Genomic DNA, 19,485 nt, shown 5'->3' with positions numbered 1-19,485 from the left:
ACCCATTTGGCTTCAACTTCACTAGGCTATATCTTTTGCATATAATGTCTGATTGATCCCATTTAAATTATGTTAAGTAAGCTCTTGATGATTTCTTTGATATGTTAACATTTTTATAGAATCTGTGACCATATAATTTAATCGGTTGTGGTGATCCTCCTCGATCACCTCCTTATTCAATTTTATGCAAGTCTTTTTATAACATGTCTTCTTGTAATTTCTCTTAACTCAATGACTTCAACCTTATGCTTCAATTTTAATAGGACAACAAACAATTCACTCAAAGAACCATAGATGATTATCACTTTTAAACTATTGACAATAATTAATAAAGATCTAAGAAATTAAAAACTCTTGGCTCACTTACATGATATTATTCATTGCTCTATGGATGTTTGTTTTGCCTTGTTACAAATTGCAATTAAGTTTTAAATGCTTAAAAAAATCAACCATGAAAACATCTATCATCACAATTTTCTTTTAAATAAAAAATATATCTTTTTTATTCTTTCAAAAACACTTAAATCTCTAACCACTAGGTCTTAACTTGAGTAGTTTGGTGAACAATTTATTTCCACAATTGCATGTGTTCAAGTCTTCATAGACATATTGTAACTAACTTATTAATAATATTTATAAATAATTATATATTATCAACAACAAACATATCTTTTTTTTAATTTTATAAAACTTAAATTTCAACTTATTTACAAAATTTTACCAAAACCATAAATAAAATTTTACCAAAATCATCTCTATCAATAATGGTATAGACCCAAAAAAATAAAAAATAAAATACATTTTTTAATTAAATAAATTAAAAAAACAAAACAAACAAACACTTAAATTTCAACCTATCTACGCAATTTTGCCAAAAATAACTTACATTAAGATATATATATATATTATCAAAAAAAACTCAAATTTCAACTAATTTACAAAATTTTTCCAAAAATATCTATTTTATTCATTCAAACCCACTTAAACCTAAATTTACATCTAGACAATTTTGAAAATATATTTTTATAAACTTCAACTCTTTATATGACAGCCCCATCCAACATAATTTTTTTGGCTTTTCGTATCTGGTGGGGTTCGTCAAATCTTTTAAAAGGGCAGCTCGAAGTTTTTGACGAAGGGAGTAGCGTAGTATTGAACACAGGTGATGCAGAATTCGAAACATAGTTCTGATTTTCTAGGTTTTCAAGTGAAGAGAGGCCGGGCAAGTTAACGACTTTAATAACTGCTTAACCTCTGCAGCCTACTGCTCACTGACTGAAGATAGTTTGCTTGAACTTGATGAATTTTCCACCACAAATTGTTCAAAGGTGAATACGTCACAATCAAAATTCCTTCCCAGCTGTGCGACGTTACCTGCAAAACCATCCATCCGATAACAACGTTGATCGGCATCACTCTCCCACGTAATTGCCAAATACGCCGGAAAACCCTCCAAAACGTAGAACCTATAGACTACGCCATTGAAAGATCAATTTTCGATTTAAAGCATTGAGTTTTATTACTTTGACCATGTGGCGTTTCTGCTGGCTGAGATCGATATATGGTTTCTTCACTACACAGTGATGGCTTCAGCGAGGGCGTTTCAAAAACGGACAGACGGCGCATAAAATGCGGTGGGAACACTTCTGGTTGGAATCGTGCGCCAGACGTTACGGTCAGGTGATGCCGCGCCCTGCGTACGGCCCGTTTTCTGTCTCGGGTCGGTTGAGTGATAGTAGTAGTTTCAGTGTCGGGCGCAGAGGTTGCTTGCCAGAACTTGGGTTCATTGAGCAAGAGAGGAACGATTATCGGGGAGAACTTGGGTTCATTGAGCAAGAGAGGAACGGTTATCGGGGTCGACGTAAAGGTGTGTCTTTGGCACTTCTCATATTGTCAAGCACATTCTGCTTGGAGATGATCCAATTATTGAAAGATATAGGAGGAAATTTCATGGGCGTTGTTTAACTAATTATTAGTTTTTTTCATGGAATCTGACAATACTATAGTGGAGAAATTGTGATTTTGGTTATTTAAAATGAGTGTTTAATTTCCTAAATGGATTCAGGGTCCATTTAGCACCATGAAGACTACTTCTAAAACACTTGAATTGAGCATATAACGCAATTTCAGATAAAATTGACATAAAAATATGCCCAAAAAGCTTCAAAGTTAGACTAGGGCTATCTCTCATGTCCATATGAATAAAATTTGGGTTTTTCCGAACAAGTCCAATGTGAAGTGCTTTTAGTTCATTATGTTGAACAAGTCCAATCAGTGTGTGGGGATGTTATGAAACTCATGTTCGGGCAGCTAGGAACACTGTCGCCACAGATAATGTGATAATATTCTAATGTGATAATATTTTAGAATTGGATGAATTGCACTTAGTGGCATAGTGCCCGAACTCATGGCAATGGAAGCACTTGATCTTGCTCAAATCCTTTCTCTTCTTCCTGCGTTTCTGACTGGATTTGGCTTCTCCTTGGCCCTTCTTGCCCTTGGCTTTGTTACTTTTACTTGCCAAGGCAAAGTTCTCCATGTCCTCTGCCAGAGCTGATTTTTGAGCTCTCGTCCCTCTCCGGATTTCATCTTGAATGCAGTCTGACCACAACCTGACCACAACCTTTCCCAACTGAGAAGATTCTCTCTGCCCCTGACTGCATCTTGGAAATTCTCCCAAGACTTATGAAGTCCCAGAAGCGCAAGACTCACAAGGTCACTATTTGCTACAATAGCACCCACTCCAGCTAGCTCATCCCGAACTTGGGTGAACTTGGAAAGATATGTAATGATGAGCTCTCCTTTGCTCATCTAGATACTTCTTGGCTTCTCCTTCAGGGCAAGCTTCCTGACATCACTGGAACCTTGATACAGATCTAAGATGGCTTTTCACATCTCATATTCTGTCTTCTTCCCATGGAGATGAGGGATGATATGATCCCTGACCCTCTCAAGAATGATCCTCCTCGCCTTGGTGTCATTCTTGTTATGTTGGATCAATTGTTGGGCATATTGAGGTGGAGCTATTTGTTGCTTCACAACTTCTAGCACCCCATTATCTTCCAACACTAATGAGTTCCGCTCCTTCCATGAGCAGAAGTTTGAGGCTCCTTCTAAAGAGTGATCTTGTCTTAGTCCTTGGAACCAGGGTTGTGAGGGAGCTCCCCCCCCCCCCGAATCTACTCCTGAAGCGCACTCCAAGAGAGAGCGACTTGGGAGCGCGCTCTCGAAATTGCGCTCATGAAATTCGTTCTTGCAAAAACAAATTGCTCCTTGGCTTTTTTGCAAATTTTTTTCACAAAGATTTTCCAAAAGCAATTTTTTTTCAAAGAAACAAGACTTTTTGGGAGGGGCAACCTAATATAGAAGCCTATGGCCCTAGTATTGATATGCAATTCATGGTAATGTTAAATTCTTAAAGTAAAAGTGACATTCTCCTTTATATTTCATTTTCATCCTTTTACTTAAATTTTTAACATTACCATGAAATAACTCAGGATGTTTGAGAGTGGTTCCGACCTCATTAGATTTCATATGGAGAAAGTAGAATTTTAGATCTCACTCAAAATCCAACAGACTTATTAGTTTTTCAGGATTTCAGAATTGGGGGATTGTAATGTTTCCATTGGATTTTGTCATGTACTAGGGTATGGAACTCGTATTTAATCAAGAGCACCAAGCCCTCTATGTACCTTGATGTTAGTGACATTGGTTGTCGAACTCCTCTATCATGACCCTACTAAAAATATACCCATCACTCAAACAAAATTTTGACCTGACATGCTACGTTTTTTGTATCGTATGTTAATGCTTAGAGGGGGATATTAATGACAAAGATCCCAAGATAGGCAATGATTTTGATGATATGTAGGTATTTGTTGTAGCATGAATTTTTTGGATGCTAGAGGCCATCTAGATCCTATTTGATGTATTTTCGGTTCAGAGATGGATTGCACTTAATGCTATTTTGGTTATGTGCACCCTTACATGCTATATAAATGAGAACTTGTAACTTGTGGACATGTGGTTGATGAAGATTATAACTTCTAGATGATTGATGTTATATGGTTTAATCCATGTTTTTATGCTTTTTATATCTAATTCATCATTCTACATGCTTTTGTTGACATATATGAATAAAAAATAAAAAATATATATATTATATAAAAATTCACTCTCGACCCGAGAGCTTTTGAAAATGTCGCTCCCTGCAAGCAACCTTGCTTGAATCACCATCCTGCTATCCAAAGAACTGCTCTTCACAACTCTAGTGCAAGCCTTTTGCTTGATCTACCCTCTTCACTAACTGATCAATTTGGTGTTGGTGTTTATGCCGATCTTTGATCTGATACCATGTTAATTTTCCATGAAACTCTGCAACTACTTAGTGAATCACTGAAAACACGACAACTGAAAACTGAAACCAAATTTACTTTCACCAAGATACAGAGTCTCTTAACAATTTATAAGCAACGAAATAAAACACTAGAGATAAAAACACATTCACACAAACTTGTTTACCTAGAAAATCCAAAAGGGAAAACCTGCTATCTTTGTTGTGGTATCCTATTGATTGTTCTTGAGCATTTGGATTTATTACAAAGCAATCAATCACTGAGAAAGCTTTTTGGTTCTTCTCACTATTCTCAGCTGACACAATTGATCTTGACCCTCTAGCACGCAACTGTTCCTCTGCTGTATACCTCTGGAAATCCCTTGATCCTACTCTTTGATCTTTGCACACTAGCAACCTCCTAAATCCTTGCGCAAATCCTCCTAGTTCCTAGTGCAAGCCTAGCTCCTATTTTGTGGAGCAAATCCTCCTATTCTCTTGCCCACTTGTGGTCTCCTATTCCTTAGGACACAAGCTTTGTGCACAATCTCCTAAATTCTAGCACACTCGTGATCTCCTATTTCTTAGGACACAAGATCTCAAATCTATGCACTCCACAATCAAAGATTGATCTCACAAACTCATGAACTGTCATATGTTTTCCCGTGCCTTCGTCCTCCTTTTTATAGGCCCAATTCAATCATGTAAGGGGCATAGCTCAATTTAGAAACTCGAGTTCTGATTGGGAGCTAACTGAGAGTCCAATTGATTCTCTCTCCAATCAACACTCGGAGTCTTAACTCGTTCTCCCTTCAATTAAGACTTGAAGACTAACCTGTTCTAACCATAGTTTTAAAAACCGATTGTTTCATTGGGCGACCAAGTCAAACCGGCCAAAAAACCTGGTTGAAGGTCCATTTCGCCCAAATTTCACAAAAATCGGCCCTCTTTGGCCAGTTTATGGTCAAACTGGTCGGTTCCGTCCTAAACCGGCTGGTTCATTGCCAAGGCTGCAATGAACCCACAAGACGTGGTTTAGGAAGCTTCTCGGGTGTTTTGGAGGGAAAATAAGGGTTGTTTCCCTCCAAAAACACCCTCTCCAAGCCTTTAAAAGGAGCTCACCCCTTTCATTTGCCTCACACATCTCATTTGGAGTTTTTGTGAGTTTGATTGGGAGCTTGGAAAGTGTTGAGTTTTTACTGGAGTAGTCATCTTGGAGGCTTGGAGTTGGAGTTGGAGTTATTTTGGAGATAGTTTGGAGCTGTCAGTAGAGTTGGCATCTTCAAGAAGAGGCTACTGAGGTCGTAGATGAGGCTGAGGCATCCTTAGACTCTGAACCAGATTATGTCCATGTAGTTCTTGATGATGATCCTGTGTCTAGTAGTGGTGATGAATTTGATGATTGATCACATGTAGACTTGTAGTCTTGTAGTAGGCCAATGGCCTCAACATTGTTTTTGGACTTTATAGGCCATTTAGAGTCTCATTGCTTATGTATTTTGTCGATGATATGTATTGCACTCGGTGCCATTTTGATATATTCACCTTTACATGGTATATAGATGAGCAAACTTTGCATATTTGTCTCTATTGGCATGGAATCGTGTTTTTAAATCTTAAAAATAGTTTTTTTTTTTTAAATTAAAAATTAATTATTTAATGTATTTTTTTAAAGCTGGTTCATTGAGATTTGACCAGTCTTGGTTTGACCGGTTCTGGTTTGAAACTAGGTTTATTAGGTGGATCTGTCTGGTCACCGGTTCCGGTTTTTAAAACTATCGTTCTAACTGAACTTGTAACTACCACCTCGTTCTGTAGTCAAACTGATGAGGACTCCACTTAACTGGAGCTCCAACTTTGTGCATGCCATCTTGATGATTATTCCAGTAATCTAAAATTAAACTCATCCTAACTGAAGCCTAACTCATGAGCTCGCACTCTTGACTAGAGAAAGACAAATTGAGGCCTTCACTGGCTAAGGCACAAGCCAGGAGACCTTTACTTGCTACATTTTCAACAAATTCAACTTTTTATCCATATATTCTCCTTTTCTCTCTTGACCTAATTCGGCCCCTTTAAGGCCAAGTGGCCAAGCTAGGGTTTGGTGCAAATTCCTAGGGAGGGAGAAATTTTGGTGTTGGAGAGTCTAAACATCAAGAGGATAGATGTTGCCACAAAATCCTTCTTTTTTGGTGGGCATTCACTTCAATTTTGTCCATAATTTTCTTTGCCTTAGTTGTTTGCCCTAGTGTAAACCCTAGTTTGGTTTTAGCTTCAACTTAGGGGCTTTTTAAGGCTTTCACATGCCTTATCCTTGTGGGAAACCCTTTCTTCTTGCCTTGACCTTTGGCCATCTCAACTATCAGCCTATGATGGAAGGAGGAGAAGCCAACAATTTGTGCCTCCTGTGAGTCCATTGCTGTTGATATTGGTTTAGTGTCTCTCATTTCTGTTAATCAGGTTGGAAAAAGAAAAAAAAATGTTTCCTTCTGCTATATTAATGTTTTAGTGTTTATGCGGATCCTATTTTTAACTAAATTATGTAGCAAATTTTTTCATGTGAATGCAGTTATGTGTATACTCAAAGAAATTTTTAACTGTACAACAACAATAATAATTTTATTAATATTTTTAAAAATTGCATATAAGAAAGCAATCTTCTGAAACACACTTTGCTTTTCAATATCGTGCTCAAAGGTGCATCACAATCAAGGAATGAAGTCACTTATTAAGGTTAATCATTTATTAAGATAATCATAGAGACTGGGAAGCTATCTATTTTAATTAGGACTGACTTACTCCTTTAGACAGTTTAAAGTATGACACAATCACTACCCATTGGTTGACATTAGAAAATAAAAATGAACATAATCAGGCCCTTTGATTCACTATTAGTATTATTTTGTCTTGAAAGTACTGTATAGTTAGATAGGAAGAATTACCTGTGATCCCACTTCCATGGGTGAAACAACCCACATTGGGGGATACATAGACTGGCTTATTTTTGTAAGTGAATTGGCTTACAAAGGTGTTTACTATACACATGCCTTAAGGGAATTTGAACCTTGGTGGGTGGCTTGACATGACATTTATCTTACCATTGAAACACAACCCAGTTGAAACCTTTTCAATCATTTTATTTTTCTTTTTCTTTTTTCATATGCTTCAAATCTCTCTCACATAAACATTATGGTACAAATCATATTACAAAAGAAGTTGGTGGCAAAGGACATGCTCGAGAGCTATGAAATCTGAACAGATCATTAAACACTTATACTGGGGGATTGCAGTTGGAGATAGCAAAAATAATAATTTTGCTGAGTACCACATGGTGTAAAAAGACTTAAAACAATATTAACCCCTAGTAATGAGATATAACAAGAGCACCATAGTACTTACAACATTAAACTATAAACAATATCTCCATCCCTAAACTAGACACCTGAGGCTATCGTATGATTCAGTTAAAAAACTGATTTAGTTCAAAGTTGACCATGCATACAAATATGTACTTGAGCAAGGAAATGATTGATGCAATAGAACATCATCTAGAGGGTATTTTTGTGTGTCACAGTATATTCATGATAACTGCATTTCTTATGTGGGGTTCTATGTAATTATAAAAGATGTAAAGAGTAATGGATTGTACATTTGTTGAATATATCATACCTGTTGAAGTGGTTACATTTAAGGATTTTTGTTTTCGGATTACTTTAACCACATCTAGTGTTTTGTTTATGGAGTGAGAATCACTGCTGTTTTGTCTAACCATGTTTAAGTTCAATCAGGTCTGAAATGGAGTTGTTTGATGAATGGAGGTCCTCTTGGTGCATTGGCTCTGTTTTTCCTGCCCCTCAACTCATAACTGGTCCATCTGCTCAAATCTGTGAGTTTTATCTTCCCCAGTGGATTTTTTGTCCATTACCTTTAGGATACTTTCAAAACAAATTTGTTAAATTATTATTGCTTTTTCTTAACTAATTGATGTTTAAGATAAGGTCCATACAATCGTCAGAACTCAAAATAGATGTAATTAATTGCTTATACAAGTCAGACACAATATAGCCGTAGTCTAAGTACTACGTGGGATAGTTCAAAGTCTTCTTTTAACAATGGAAGTATAAAAGAACCTCGTGGCAATAAAAAATGTAGTTGATCTCTTTGTGATTGTTGACATCTTTAATTATTCACCATCCTTGTGAAGCCATGATAAGATAATTATAACAAAGTTTGTTTTCTTGTCGTTCTTATATTATTTTGATCTTCACATCGTAGAAATTAATTATTAAGGGAGAAACTGAATTCATTTTGTCTATTATCTTAGTCTATACAAGAATCTTTCCCAATATGGAAGGTCACAAGCAATCTTTATTGGAAGAATACATGGCAAACAAACTTAGGGTACCATTGCTGTGGGTTGTTTTTGACTTGATGATTCATAAGTTCCAAATTGAGGTAATCCACAAGTTCTCATCTAAGATGGTTAGTTTGTTGCGGCCTTGCAGATATCTTCAATCCCAATTTTCCAACTTTTCCTGTGTGTTACAGGTTTCCGTTTCTTCTGAGTTTATTCTTGCCAATATTTTCTGATATATCTGATAAGTTTCTGTCTGGATCCGGATCCTTGGTGATATTTTCCCTGAAACAACATTTGTAACATCGGTTGTTGTAAAGTCTATCCGTGGTTGTAGTTTCTTTGTGCACATGAAATGTGAATTGAGTGACAAATTCTGTTATATTTTGAATAGTAACTAAGGTTGAGGATGAAATGTCTATGGATGTTGGTTTAGTTACTTGTATGTGGTTCTGAAGGGTAAAACTTTACTTTCCTACTATAACTCATAAAACTTATTCTTATTACTGTCATCGGAATAACTAACAGACTCTGGAGTCTGAACACACACTTCCTTTCTGAAATGCTTCATCGCTAAAATATGGCAGAATCTTATGCTTGTCCACACATTAAAATGATGTTTTAGGGAGCAAAGTGTTAGCAAGGAACTTCACAAGGGACTTTGTTAGGCTATTCTAATGAAAAAAATTGCTCAAGTTAATTCATCATTGGGACAAGGAATTAATGGGTGGCAGGGAATTGGGGCGGACTGAATCTGATAGTTGACTCGATAAAGCTAGAGAGTAATATTTTGACTTGTACTTGGAAAAACTCAAGAAATAATAAATATGAAAATACAGTAAATTTTAGTAAAAAGATATTTCATCATATGAAAGTTTACAATGCATATGAAATGCATATTTTTAATAATTTGTCTTAAAGTACACAGATGATACATGCTTGAAAGCTCTATGAATCCAAGATATTTGTCAGGTATAAGGACATGTTACCCCTCTATCAGTGGGGGCACAAAGATTTTTTCAGTGCAGCATTCACCACCATTGTAAGCCCATGGTCATAAGTTAAAGCCATGTAAAAACCATGTGAGGTGTTGTATTAGGTATCTTAGACTTGAATCTTGTTAGTTTGAGTTTGTATCCATTTTGTTTTGGTCAGACCATGTCTTTTCCCTTGAAAGCTTCACCTAAGCAATCTCGTCCCTAATCGAATTAGAGAACCTTGGTGGACTTCACATGAGGAATCATGGTTTTATGGGAGCTTGCGTTTGTAGTGGTGATCACTGGTGTATGGTCTAGTCCAGCCGGTGTCAAGGTGCACCTATGTCATTTTACATCTGGTATAGCCCACGTAAAGGTGCACCTATGTCATTCTACATCTAGTCTAGCCCACGTTAAGGGGCACCTATGCCATTCCACATGGTTAATGTCTAGAGTCTGTAGGTGACCTTGGCTTTGGTGTATAGTATTACTCATGATAACTCTCACAACATAGCAGTCTCTTGTGACAACTTTCACATTTCTCGAGGCAGTTCATGATTCCTAATGCAAAATGGTCCAAGTGATAAAAAAGTCAACCTAGTCTCGTTATATAGCATGATGAGAGGATTCCATGCCACGTGGAATCTTCCCGATCTGAGCATCTGATGGCTAGTTATAACTTGATCAAACTTGGTCAACGATATAAGAAAAACTTCCATGGGATTTTTAGGCAAAGCATTGGGTTGTTTGTGACATGCATGACATCAAAGTGGTCAACTCAATGAGTGGAACAAAACCCACATTTCATATTTTGCAAATCCTGAAGGACGTTAGAGATCATCCACTTTGCTGTGATGATGTGGTAGGGCAGGTTTACAGGAGTCTTAATAGTGGAAAAACTTGACAGAATTTGACGTATGATATGTAAAATCTGTCTATAGAATGAGAAGGACAAAACCCATGTATCAATTTCTCCAAATTCCGAAGGGTGTTAGAGCTCCAATAGGGCATGATGATGTGGCAATGTTGGAAAAGATATGATGATTTCGATTGATGCTCAATTCAGATCCAGGCTGGTTTTGACATACCTAGGTGCTAGAATAGTTAGAAAGTCAAGGCCGTTGGAGATTTAGCTTCCATGTGGCTAAGTTGAATTACTAAAGGGAAAAGTCAAGTAAAAAATAATTGTTGGTGAAGTCAACTAGCCATTAGAGAGTCTAACTAGCCGTTGGAGACTTAGTGGGCCAATTAGTTGAGCAATGGACCATGAGCAAAGGAAATTTTGAGCTAAATTGTAGAATTTTGTTCAAGTCAACCCCCTAGTGGATGAATTAAAAATTATATTGTAATATTTTATGAATTAGTTTACTAACATGTGGATGACTAGTAAATATTTTATTAAGAGTCAAACTAACTGTTAGGTAATTGTTAACTAGCAATTATAATTTTTTCTATAAAAGGGTAGCCTCTCCTCATTTGTAATTTGTTGTTGTTCACTTGAGAGAAGTTGAGACAAGCGATATCATAAGAAAAGAGTTCATCTATTTGTAAACTCTCAAGGCAAACTTTGTATTATTGTGGGGTGAACTTTTGTTATTGTTTCTCTTTTTACTATTGTTATTGGGCATAATTTTAAATCTAATTCTATTTTTCTAACAAGTAGATTCTATCTTAACTTCTAAGACTAATGTTCTCTGCCATTGAGGGGCTAATACATTACGTGGAAGAGACTAGGGCCTTCCCACTTGTTTTTTTGTTTTGTTTTGCAGTTGATTCTATCCAAGGGTTTTGAACTACTTCAAAAGGGGGCTTTACTACTATGAGGGTTTTGTATTTTGCCACACACAAAGGATAGAGGTTGGACACACCACAAGAGGAGGCCGCTCCTAAGGAGGGTTGAAAGTTTGCAGGGTGAATTAAGCAATAGTGGGTGCAATTTCTAGAAGGACCAAGCTCATTCCCTTGACAAGTATCAGGCATAATAACTTAGAAGGACATCTACTTCATACTCTGGCAAGAGGTGAGACTCCAAGGTACATGTATAATTTTAACAACCAAAAATCTCAAAATCTCTTTTTACTTTAATGCAATTACGGTAGGATTTACTACTTGGTTTTTATTTACATTATCAATTTTCAACAAGTTATTTATTGGGGAAAAAGTAGTGAAATTATGATATCCAACCCCCATTTTGATACAAGTTCCTATTTCCTCCATTTTACACTTGTATCTAGCCTTTTGGTTGTAGATTTGTAGGTTAGGAGGGATTTTCCTTGTTGGACCACGTTTTGCAGTCACCAGAAAAAAATTCTACAGGCCTATAGGTGAGTACCTTATATTAGAACTTGATATTTTCAGCTCTACATTGATTTATAGTTGCATTTTTCAGATTAGAGTTGAGTGTCTTTCATTTTCGAGGTGTTAAAATTATTAAATAAATTTCTAGGTTAATAAACATAACCCATAAATCTGAAAATCAATTTCCAGCTAGTTGGAAATTGTATTTTCAGTAAAATTTTAATAGAGGGGAGGCCCCAAAGCCCTCTATAATCACCCTCTAGCCATCCCACACGTTAGGGCAATTCCCTAGAGTTGTTTTGACACAATGAGTAGGGCAACTCCCTAGAGTTGTTTTGAGTCTTGACACAACGGGTTGGCTGATAAAAATAAAATAGGTTGATGTCCCTATGCTTTTATGCAGAATTTACAGTCTGTCATATAGGACAAGCTATTTTCAGCTATAACTCCTTAACCATGCATCAAAACTGATAAATAATTTCATATTTGGTTAGGATAAAGTTAGTAGACCAAAATCCATAGGTTATACGCCGTATCTTTGAGTTGTTTTGGTCACTAACATCTGCCGCTAGAAATTTGCACTGGTTTAGTACTGCTTTTACACAGGACAATAGACATATTAAGAACACCTCCACCTCATTGATTCCACATAAGGCACTAGGCATGAATCAGAGTTGTTGAGGATATTTAGGGACTGCTCCCTTGGATTTTTAGGGGGTGTTGAGCCTAAATAGCAGGGGCTTGGGTCGACATGACAGTGGATCCTTGCCTAGTGTGTGCCCATTTAGCAAGGCTGTTGGAACCTTAGTAGCTGTACTAAAAAGTTTAGTAATAGGGCACATAAAAAAATGGCCTCAAGGCATGAAGGACGTGCCCCAAACTCTGTCGGAATGATGGTCTAAGGAATTGCTTGTTTGCAATGGGTCATTTGATGCAAAGGGAAAGTTTGGAGACTCTCTCAGTGCTAGCCAAGTTAGATGATAGCGAACAATCCCTAGATCTCGGAATCATAAAGGACAATACGTCTGATGATCATGCACAAGAGTTGTATCTTGGATGAGATGTCTTGTAAGTGTAATTGAAAACATTGTCTATTGAGAAAGGAGATTGAATTGTATACTTTGTGGAGCTGGAGTTTGTTATAGTGTAGGCACTCCCTATAGGAAGATCACTAACCTCACTCAAGGGGAAAGCTTAAGGACTCTATCAAATGGGTCACTATTTTTGACTTTAAGCCTATCATTTGTATAGAGAGCAAAAATACCTAGGACTAGTGTGCTCAACTCAACGAGCTCACTGAAATACTTCAAGGACAAGAAGACTTTTGGAGGTGAAGTCCCCAAAATAAAAAATGGGTGTGTGAGAACTTTTGATACCGAAATGATTATAATAAGTGCGAGTGTCAACAATGGTCGTGAACTAATGAGTTCCAGCTCATGCCAACACCTGTCCATCTATTGGCTCCTTGGGCCCTCGCTGCCCATTTATACACATTTTGTTATGAAAAATGAAGGGACGTGACCATGGAGGGAGGTCGACATGAGGGACAGGGTATAGGTCGGTTAAATGTCAACAAATCAAGTGTCATCAGTAGTAGATGTGGATGGGTATCAGAAGCTTTAACATGATACATCCTGCAAAACTTGCGATATAGGAAAGTTCCGATGCAGCGGACGCGATATTATATTAAAAACGTTATGATAAAGCCAATCGGATCCGCAACCATATCGGCAATCGGAGATTAGGTCTTATCGGAGGTGCCATTTCAAAAGTTCCGATAAAGTGGCAGATGCGATTTGATAATTAAATTGTTAACTTAAATCAAGTTGGGTCCACATATCGGAAGTCAAAGCAAATTAGATGTTATATGATATCACATATCGAAGATCAGAGGTTTTGAGTGGTGACACACAATAAAAATGCTGATATGATATTTCTCCGATAGGGTTTTCTTATATGCGTTGTGTTATATTTTCATTTGTGAACTCTGGTTAAAAGTTTCCAAAGTTTATTACTTTGACAATGGATTATTGTTTAAAGTCACACAATAATATTTGTCATCCAGTATGTCGTCAATTATAATCTTCCAATAGTGCAACATCCATCAAGCGTGCTTATATTTTCATCAATGACAATTATTGAGCAACAAATAATAAGACTATAAGAATATCACAAGTAATTATCAATATAAGAGAATCTTTCTGCCTTTTTGATTTTCTAACATGGTATCAGAGCTAAGGTAAAGAAGGAAGGAAAAAGGCAGCTTGAAGGTCAATTGAAAGAAAGATTAAGGAAGAAGGAACAAGAGAAGGCCATTAAGGAAAGGATCATATAAGAAGAGAAGCCTACTATCTATAGACTATGCCAACCACAATGAAGAGAAAAAATAAGCTAGAAGGAGCCTCCAACTACAGGGCATGGAAGAAGAGGATAAATCTTATTCTCGCTAAGCATAAAGTTTTGGATCTTGTTTAAGGAAAAATCAAGAAACCTATAGATGATGTAGGAAAGGAGAAGTTCAGGGAAACCGACATCTTGGCCATGAATCTGATAGTAGATGGAGTAAAGGACAATCTAATCCCATACATATCCAACATAGACTTTGCTCAAGAAATGTATGAATCCCTCTCCAAGTTGTTCAACATCAAGATAATGGTCAAATAGCTAGTCTCAAGAATGAACTAAGAACAATAAAGATGACAAAAGATGATATTGTCTCATCATACTTTGTAAGGATCTCTAGAATAAGAGATGAACACCAAGAGATTGATGAAGTTATACATGAGAAATAACTTGTGATTGTTGCTCTACTAGGTCTACCGAAGTCTTGGAGCTCTTTTGCATTAGGAATTAGCAGTTGGAAGTGTTACCCACCACCTGTGGGTGGTATCCATAGGACATTTTTTTCCTAGATGGTCCTTTAGCCGACAACCAGCAGCCCCTTGTGGCCACTAGATAGCTCGATGTGGCACTATCTCCACCACCTGAGCCAACCATGTGGTCCCTCGCCCATTTGTTATGATCATATGTTTGAAGATGGGCCTCCCGACCCCAAAGGTATGGCTTTTCATTAGTGTAGTTTAGTGATTTTGTTTACTTATCATGGACACTTTTGGGCATAGATTGGTGGGGGGATTCGGCGGAAAGAGTGGCTAGGTCTGTGCTCTTGTCTCCTCTGCCCGATTTGGCGATTAACCTTGTATCCTAGTCCCTTGGGATTTCTTTTGCTGGTTATTAGCTTTAGGGCTGACACTACATGGGAAATCCCGATTTTGGTTGGGTGGTCCCGCTTCCCGACACAATATACATCACTCCTCTCCGCTCATTTTAACCCCATCTATCACTTTTCCCAGACGGGTCCACATTTGTTCACGGGGTCCACATAGGGCGAGCCTCTCCCTTCGCGTGACCACACCTTGGGTTGGGCTATAAACGATGCCCCTGAGGTTGATGTAGCTAAAAAGAAAAGAAAAAGCATAATTTGGCCACATACAACAATAAATGTACAGCAAAATGCAAAAGATGGCCGAGACATACAAATTTAGCACATGGGCAAAAACCAAGCATAAGCTCTACCCCTTATCTATGGCCATCACCCTGGTTACTATGGACCCTAGATGAGCCCCCTCCACATTAAGGAACCCATGATTTTCCCAACCTCTGGTGGGCAATGAACTGCCCCACCTTAAAGTGGATATCTACTCCTGTATGCTCACATCATGCTCTCATCCCCTGGAGCCTCGAGTAGTTATGAAAAAAAATCAATCAAAGGAAAAAGGCATATGAAGAAGGGTGGAAAAACAAAGGCTGGGGTAACTCATGTACCACAATTGCTCCCTTCTACACTCATATGCCCAAGTGTGGGCTTCCCTTATTATAGCTACCCTTGTATCATGGCATGTGGCTTGGAGCCTTCCCTTGATCCCCACTCCGTTCCATCATTATATCACATACCACCTACCACTTAATGGATGTACCATGGACATATCGCCCCCTTTAAAGGCTGAAACCACCCAATAGGATCCTTGGTTAACCCCCTTATTGAGCTTAGAGACACCTGTACATGCCGAAGCCCACTATGGAAGGGCATGCCACCATGAAGTGTCCATTTGATTCCATGATTTTTAAGCTCTTTTACTTGATTACTCTAACGATTTGTTGTACTAGAGGGCAAGGGGATGCATCGGATCTTATGCGGGATTGCAGGTGGGTCTCCATTTGGTGTTTGGGTCTCCCTATATGGGGTCCAAGCCCTCCAGAGGGCCACATTGACACTTGTAGGGTGAGTGTTGAGAGCCATGGGCCTCCACCATAGCAGAGAGCATGTCATGGATCCCCAACACCATTCATTAACTGCTCGTGTTCCACCTTTTTGGATGAGGATGATGCACCTTGATCACCACATCCAACCGACTTCACAGTTGTACCATACACTTGGTAGTCGTTCTAGGGCCCAAACGAGGATGTGCCTCACCATGGGAAACAAAGGGAGGGCTATGCCATCATTCTAGCCCTTACAAATGGTTTACAAGCATTGTCGATATACTTGGAGACCCATGAGGATGTTATTGTTCCCACACACCCACTTGGGGACACCACATGTGACTTGCATGGATATCAAGGAGCCAACCCCTTGATCACTGCGTTTGGAGCCCATTCTCTCAACATGGCAAACTTTGGACTCCACAAGGCCTTCTCAATGGCCCAACAACTTATCATGTTTACTATTTTGCCCTCGTGAGAGGCTTATTTTTGTATTATGGAGCTATCTTGGTGGGCTTGTCACCAAGGGATGTTATTATTGCACATTATTTTATTATTTGGGGCTTAATTAGGCCTAATTAGGCAAATCAAACTCTTTAGGAAGGATATAAATAGATGAGAGGCTCATTCATTCCTCTCATCATCACTTTGATTGGATTAGTAGCTCTTGTGAGAATTTCACATTCCCTTTTGGAGGACGAGTTTGGTTTCATGGATGAATTTTGATGTTTGGATACTTTTCTCTTGGTCTTGGAGCTTCAAATTTGTCTTGAATTGATGATTGAATATACTCAATGTACATGTAAGTGCTCTCTTTCATGTCCATTCTTTACATTTATCTTGTCACATGAAGAATGTATGGGATTTTCGTTCTCTAGATCTGAAATTTGCCCTAATCTATGTGAATTGGTGGAATTTTGGACTTTTGAAGTGTTTCATATGTTATATGTATCATGTATGATGAATGAATGTTCCTAGTGGTTTAATTTCATTGAATACACCTTGATAGGTCATCAATTCTTGCACATTGAAGTATAAAATCCTTTGGTATCCGAGTTCATGTCCTAGTTTGCGATGCGAAGTTGCTTAAGCACTCCTTGATTGGGTAATAGTCTCTCCAAATTTCAAAATTACCTTGACTCCATCTCTTCTAGGGCAAGGCACTGATCTAGCTTCTTGGTGGTCACTCAAACAAATATCTTTCTCGCATTTCCCTCTTTCTAGGCCTAACCCTAATAGGTCACCTAGGGCTTCAAGCGAAATTCTTTGTAGCCATCCAAAACCCTTGAATTTTGGTCCACTAATGCGCTGGGCTTTTCTTAAGAGGTCCTCCAAGTTTGAGTCAAATTCGATAGTGGAATCTTGAGATATAGCAAGCCCTAGCCACAAGACCATCTCTTTCCCTAGGTTGATTTGGGTTAGTGTCCTCACTTGGGTCATTGCATTTGTATTTCAAAAGAAAATTTGTCCTTTGATCTTATTCTCCTCCCTAAACAGGTCAATCCCCTCTAGTGTTGATCAAATCCATATCCTTGACCTGGTTTGGGTCCGCTTTGGTTCTTTGTGGTCCCACAACTTTATAACTCAAATTCCACAAGGATTGCATAGAAGCCATTTCTCCACGAGGATTCTTAGATCTAGGAAGCTTCTTGTCAAGGGATATTCTCTAAACCTAGGCTTAAGTATCTTCTTAGCCCTTCCTAGAGAGCCCATAACCTTGCGTCTTAAACAAGTAAGCCATATAATTGAGCCTCTCTTGTGAATAGGGATCACCCTCCATCCATTCATTGATCTATTCATCCTTGTGATTCCTTTTATACCGGGTCTCCTCCCATCAATGAAAGTCCGTAAAAAGCAGGGAGCTATAACTAAGGTGACAGTGGGCTATTGCTCCATTGTTGCCACTTGACCTAGTAGTGTTAATTTTTCAGATTGTTCTATGTTGTTTCAATTACTTCAACCCAATTTAGTTCTTCATTAAGCAATGCATCCAATTGTTAACAATGTTTCCAATCATAAACAATAGCTGGAGATAGAACAATATATACAATGACAAAGGAGACAATAGCACAACCATAGGAGACACCAGTTTGGTCAAAGACCAGGGAAAAACCCCACTAGGGGGAAAACCCTTTCAAATCTTCTTCTTATTAGATTGCCATAAAATGTTTCAACAGAGACTACAATGAGCCCAATACATAATCATCCAGTGAGATTTACCCAATACAAATCAGAAGCAAACTTTCAAGATTACTATACAGTAGAGAGAAACTTTTCAGCCTTTAGAAATCTCGTGGTCAACTGCAGTCAACTATCAAACCCTAGCTCAGAACCCTCGTCACACTCATCAAGATATTTCGCGAGTGACTATAACTTCCTAGTCGCTCCCTGAGACACTGTATGCGAGCGGTTATGACTTTTCCAGTCGCTCCTTGAAGAACGAAAAGCGAGTGACTGAGGAAGAATTTATCCAAACCTATCTCGAACCCCAGTTGCACCCTTCAGGCAGATAAGCGAGTGACTGTGCCTTCCCAGTCGCACTCTGAAACACTGCGTGCGAGCGACTGGGGACTAAACCTCCTAGAACTGCCTCAAAACCCTAGTCGCTCCCTTTAGGCTGCTATGCGAGCGACCAGGCCTTCCTTGTCGCTCTCATAGACACTGTGTGTGTGCAACTGCAATCAAATCTGACCTGTGGTGCGCATGCAATCAAAAAACAGAAACCCTAATTCATGCGAGCCTTAGACCAAAAACTTCGGACACTAAGCACACTTCCTCCGACGAACCTGTGCGAGCCAAACAATAGACGAATAGAGAAGAAGATGCTTGATGATGATAACCAAATGAACTTGAGTACTCTTGTATTTATAGGTTTCCATGAGGGTCCACTTGATGTTGAGGCCGACCTGTCCAATGTACATGAGTGGGTTCATAAATTTAAAAACCAACTTTTGCTTGTCCAAATGAGGTGATCTTTAGGTCGATTTTGGTCCTCTCGAAAAGAGGAATTCAATGCAATCATCATCTCTGTCATCTGAGCTGTCCAAGGTGGAATTTGACCCTAGTTGCATAAATTAACACTCCCTCTCAACTAGGAAGAATTCCACCTGCCAATATCTGTCCGTTGATCATCATATCATCTTGTCATGATGTTGTCATGTCGTGACCATCTCTGCTCAACTCTATCTGCTGAAACATTCTCAAATCTAAAAGAAGAAGAATCGGGGAGCATTAGCTTCCACCCTCTATCTCATGGGGGA

General features: G+C 38.4%; 1 protein-coding gene across 4 annotated transcripts in view; it reads left to right on the top strand.

Annotated features, from left to right (window-relative positions):
- The first annotated feature begins 1,070 nt into the window (after positions 1–1,070).
- LOC149198125 (uncharacterized) overlaps positions 1,071–19,485 on the top strand; it is a 328,910-nt gene continuing 310,495 nt past the window's right edge. The window contains exons 1-3 of one of the 4 annotated variants that reach the window (XM_089406107.1): positions 1,072–1,424; positions 1,582–1,867; positions 8,122–8,219. In XM_089406107.1, the coding sequence (XP_089262233.1) occupies positions 8,129–8,219 (91 nt within the window). In that variant the 5' untranslated portion in view covers positions 1,072–1,424; positions 1,582–1,867; positions 8,122–8,128. Of the gene's footprint in view, positions 1,868–8,121; positions 8,220–19,485 lie in introns of all 4 variants that reach the window. The other 3 variants (XM_089406108.1, XM_089406109.1, XM_089406106.1) reach the window with 3 other exon arrangements.

This window comes from Pinus tabuliformis, chromosome 2_2 (genome assembly GCF_031772625.1).
Source record: "Pinus tabuliformis cultivar Carrire ecotype Pingquan chromosome 2_2, CPIR1, whole genome shotgun sequence".
Classification (NCBI taxonomy): Eukaryota; Viridiplantae; Streptophyta; class Pinopsida; order Pinales; family Pinaceae; genus Pinus; species Pinus tabuliformis.
This window is presented reverse-complemented; position numbering and strand designations above follow the sequence as displayed.